Below are 2,356 nucleotides of genomic sequence, written 5' to 3' on the forward strand. Positions count from 1 at the left end.
TTCTCTGTGTGCTCTGGCTGCTGCTGGTCGCTGCTTCTCCACCCTTCTGGATCTCTGGTTCGGGCTCAGTCTCACGCTGCGGAGCTCAGCTCCTCCGGACTACACTCCGCCTTCTGAGCTCAGACTGAACTTTGCCAGGTTGGTGACTTTCAGCTCATTATAATTCCCTGATTGAGCTTCTGAGATATTTATCTGAGTCCATATCCCCGCAGCGTATCCGGTGAACCCGAGCCAGCTGATGAGCAGCCGCACGCAGCTTGTTCAATAAACTCGTTTAAAGCTTCACTGTCTGTCTCGTCTGAATTCTGGGTCCAAACCTCAGAGCTCCTGACACCTCTTCGTCGTCGCTCTGTTAGTACGTCATATGCTTCGTTGATCTGATTGGTTTACACTGGAAAAACCATCTAGAAATATGTAAAAATGTCTTAAATTAGGTGTATTTACGCTTAATTTGAGCAGGTAAATAAGATTATTTGCCAATGGAATGAGTATTTTTACTCTTAAAATAGGATAATTAGATAATATGCGCTTGAAATAAAACAATGTAATTGTGTTTTCTTATTTTAAATGTAAATTGTCTTGTTCTATTGGCAAAATGTCTCATTTGCGTCCTCAATTCAAGAACAGATGCAGTTATTTTAAGAATAAAACGACTCTAGATTTCGATTTTTTTCCAGTGTATTTTGTCCGTCTATCACCAACATAGGCCAATCAGCTAACAAGTATCTTCCTTCGTGAACATTAAGTTACAAGATCAACTTAAAGTACAAAGCTAACGAACCCACAGATTAAAATATGACTTATTTTCCTCATGTCTAGCCAGACTTTCATGTTTTACAGATCTGTCATTAGTCGATGACTAAAGAACTTCTGTTCCTTTGAATTCTTTAAAATTGACTTCATAAAAATGATCTAATATTACATATCTATAGAAGGTCTGAATCTGAAGTTATTTGAAAGAAGAAAGAGAAGAACCAACCTGCCTCCCTGAGGGTTTCAGCTGGATAAGGCGCCTGTGAAAACAGAACCACAGTTAGAACCAGAAACCAGTTGGATCTTTTGTCTCCTTCCTTTCCTGCTTTTGGTCCAAAGTTACTCAGTTTTCTACCGTTTGCTTCGCATTAATGCGCTCGGCTTTTAATCAAAGTTAATTTCACTCACAGCTTCTACAGTCAGGAGGCCGATGACGGAGCCCAGGAGGAACACCAAATGTAAAGCAGATGCCATCTGAGGACAGACAATATTTAAAGTCCTGATTTCATAAAGAAACTTAATGATGGGTAAAATAACGTTAAAAAAAAATCTGAGGTGAAGGAATAAAATGGAGAGGCTGCTGGATGTTACCTTTGCTGTGTGTAATCCTCAAACAGATACCCGGTGAAGAGAAAGGACAGGAGCTTTAAAAACTGGGGGCTGTCTTTAATCTGGAATGATCAACATGTATGGTGACACTTCACGTTTTATTTTGAGCAACAAGGAAATATGTTGCTTTAACAGGAACCTGTTCTATTTATGCGGAGAATGCTTCTCTGTTGACATGTTGCATGATTTCCCAAACCATTAAACAGCTTCATTCTTAGTTATTTGTTGAAAGACAAATACTGACAGGTTGGCTATATAAAATACATCAGCTTAAGGAGGACCATTGTTATCTTCACACTTCAGTGGATTCTGGAATGTAAATTTGTGAAGCTCTGAAATATGACATGCACTCAAAGAGCAAAAAAATGCACCAAACTTGTATTTCCTGTAAGATGAGTTTTTTGATCCAAGAGGAAATAGGTTTAATGCATCCTGATTGTAACGCTGCCAACAGCGCCTCTGGGTTCATACCGTAAAGAAGGACTCTGAGGAATTTATACATTTTCTCAAACATGTTTAAACAATTTAACGCAGAGTCTCTGCAGGAAATGTTCTGCCAGGAAATCTTCATCTCACTGACTTTCTCTATCAGTTCTTCAGCATTCGTCTGGAGTCGCTGCGTTCTTCGTGTCAACAGGATGTTTGCGTTAACCTTGCAAATAGCTTCTGCTCCCGCATTTGGATGGAGGATATGATAGAGAAACGTTTGTCATATTTTATTCAGCATTGACTGATAAAATCGATTATTACAGTAGATAACAGACATGTTAGGATAAAGAACTTCTAGTTACAATATGTACATTTTTACAGCATTTTCACCAGAACTCCAAATCATTTTAGTTACTAATGGTTGGTGAAGTAAACAGAATAGAATAGAATAGAATAAAATAGAATATGTAACCCACAATTAGTCAGAGACTTTTATTTTTTCAGGCCCACTTCCTGTGTTGCCCCAATTTAGTTAGCTCCTTTAAAGCCCCGCCTCAAGCATGCA

At 38.8% G+C, this 2,356-nt stretch overlaps 1 protein-coding gene across 1 annotated transcript in view; it reads right to left on the bottom strand.

Moving 5' to 3' along the window:
* LOC107083709 (galactose-specific lectin nattectin-like) overlaps positions 1 to 1,227 on the bottom strand; it is a 4,523-nt gene extending 3,296 nt beyond the window's left edge. The window contains exon 1 of the mRNA XM_015373130.1: positions 1,162 to 1,227. Within this exon, the coding sequence (XP_015228616.1) occupies positions 1,162 to 1,227 (66 nt within the window). The remainder of the gene's footprint in view (positions 1 to 1,161) is intronic.
* Between the last annotated feature and the right edge of the window lie 1,129 nt (positions 1,228 to 2,356).

The sequence above is a fragment of the Cyprinodon variegatus genome, unplaced genomic scaffold (assembly GCF_000732505.1).
Source record: "Cyprinodon variegatus isolate N-32 unplaced genomic scaffold, C_variegatus-1.0 Scaffold81, whole genome shotgun sequence".
Classification (NCBI taxonomy): Eukaryota; Metazoa; Chordata; class Actinopteri; order Cyprinodontiformes; family Cyprinodontidae; genus Cyprinodon; species Cyprinodon variegatus.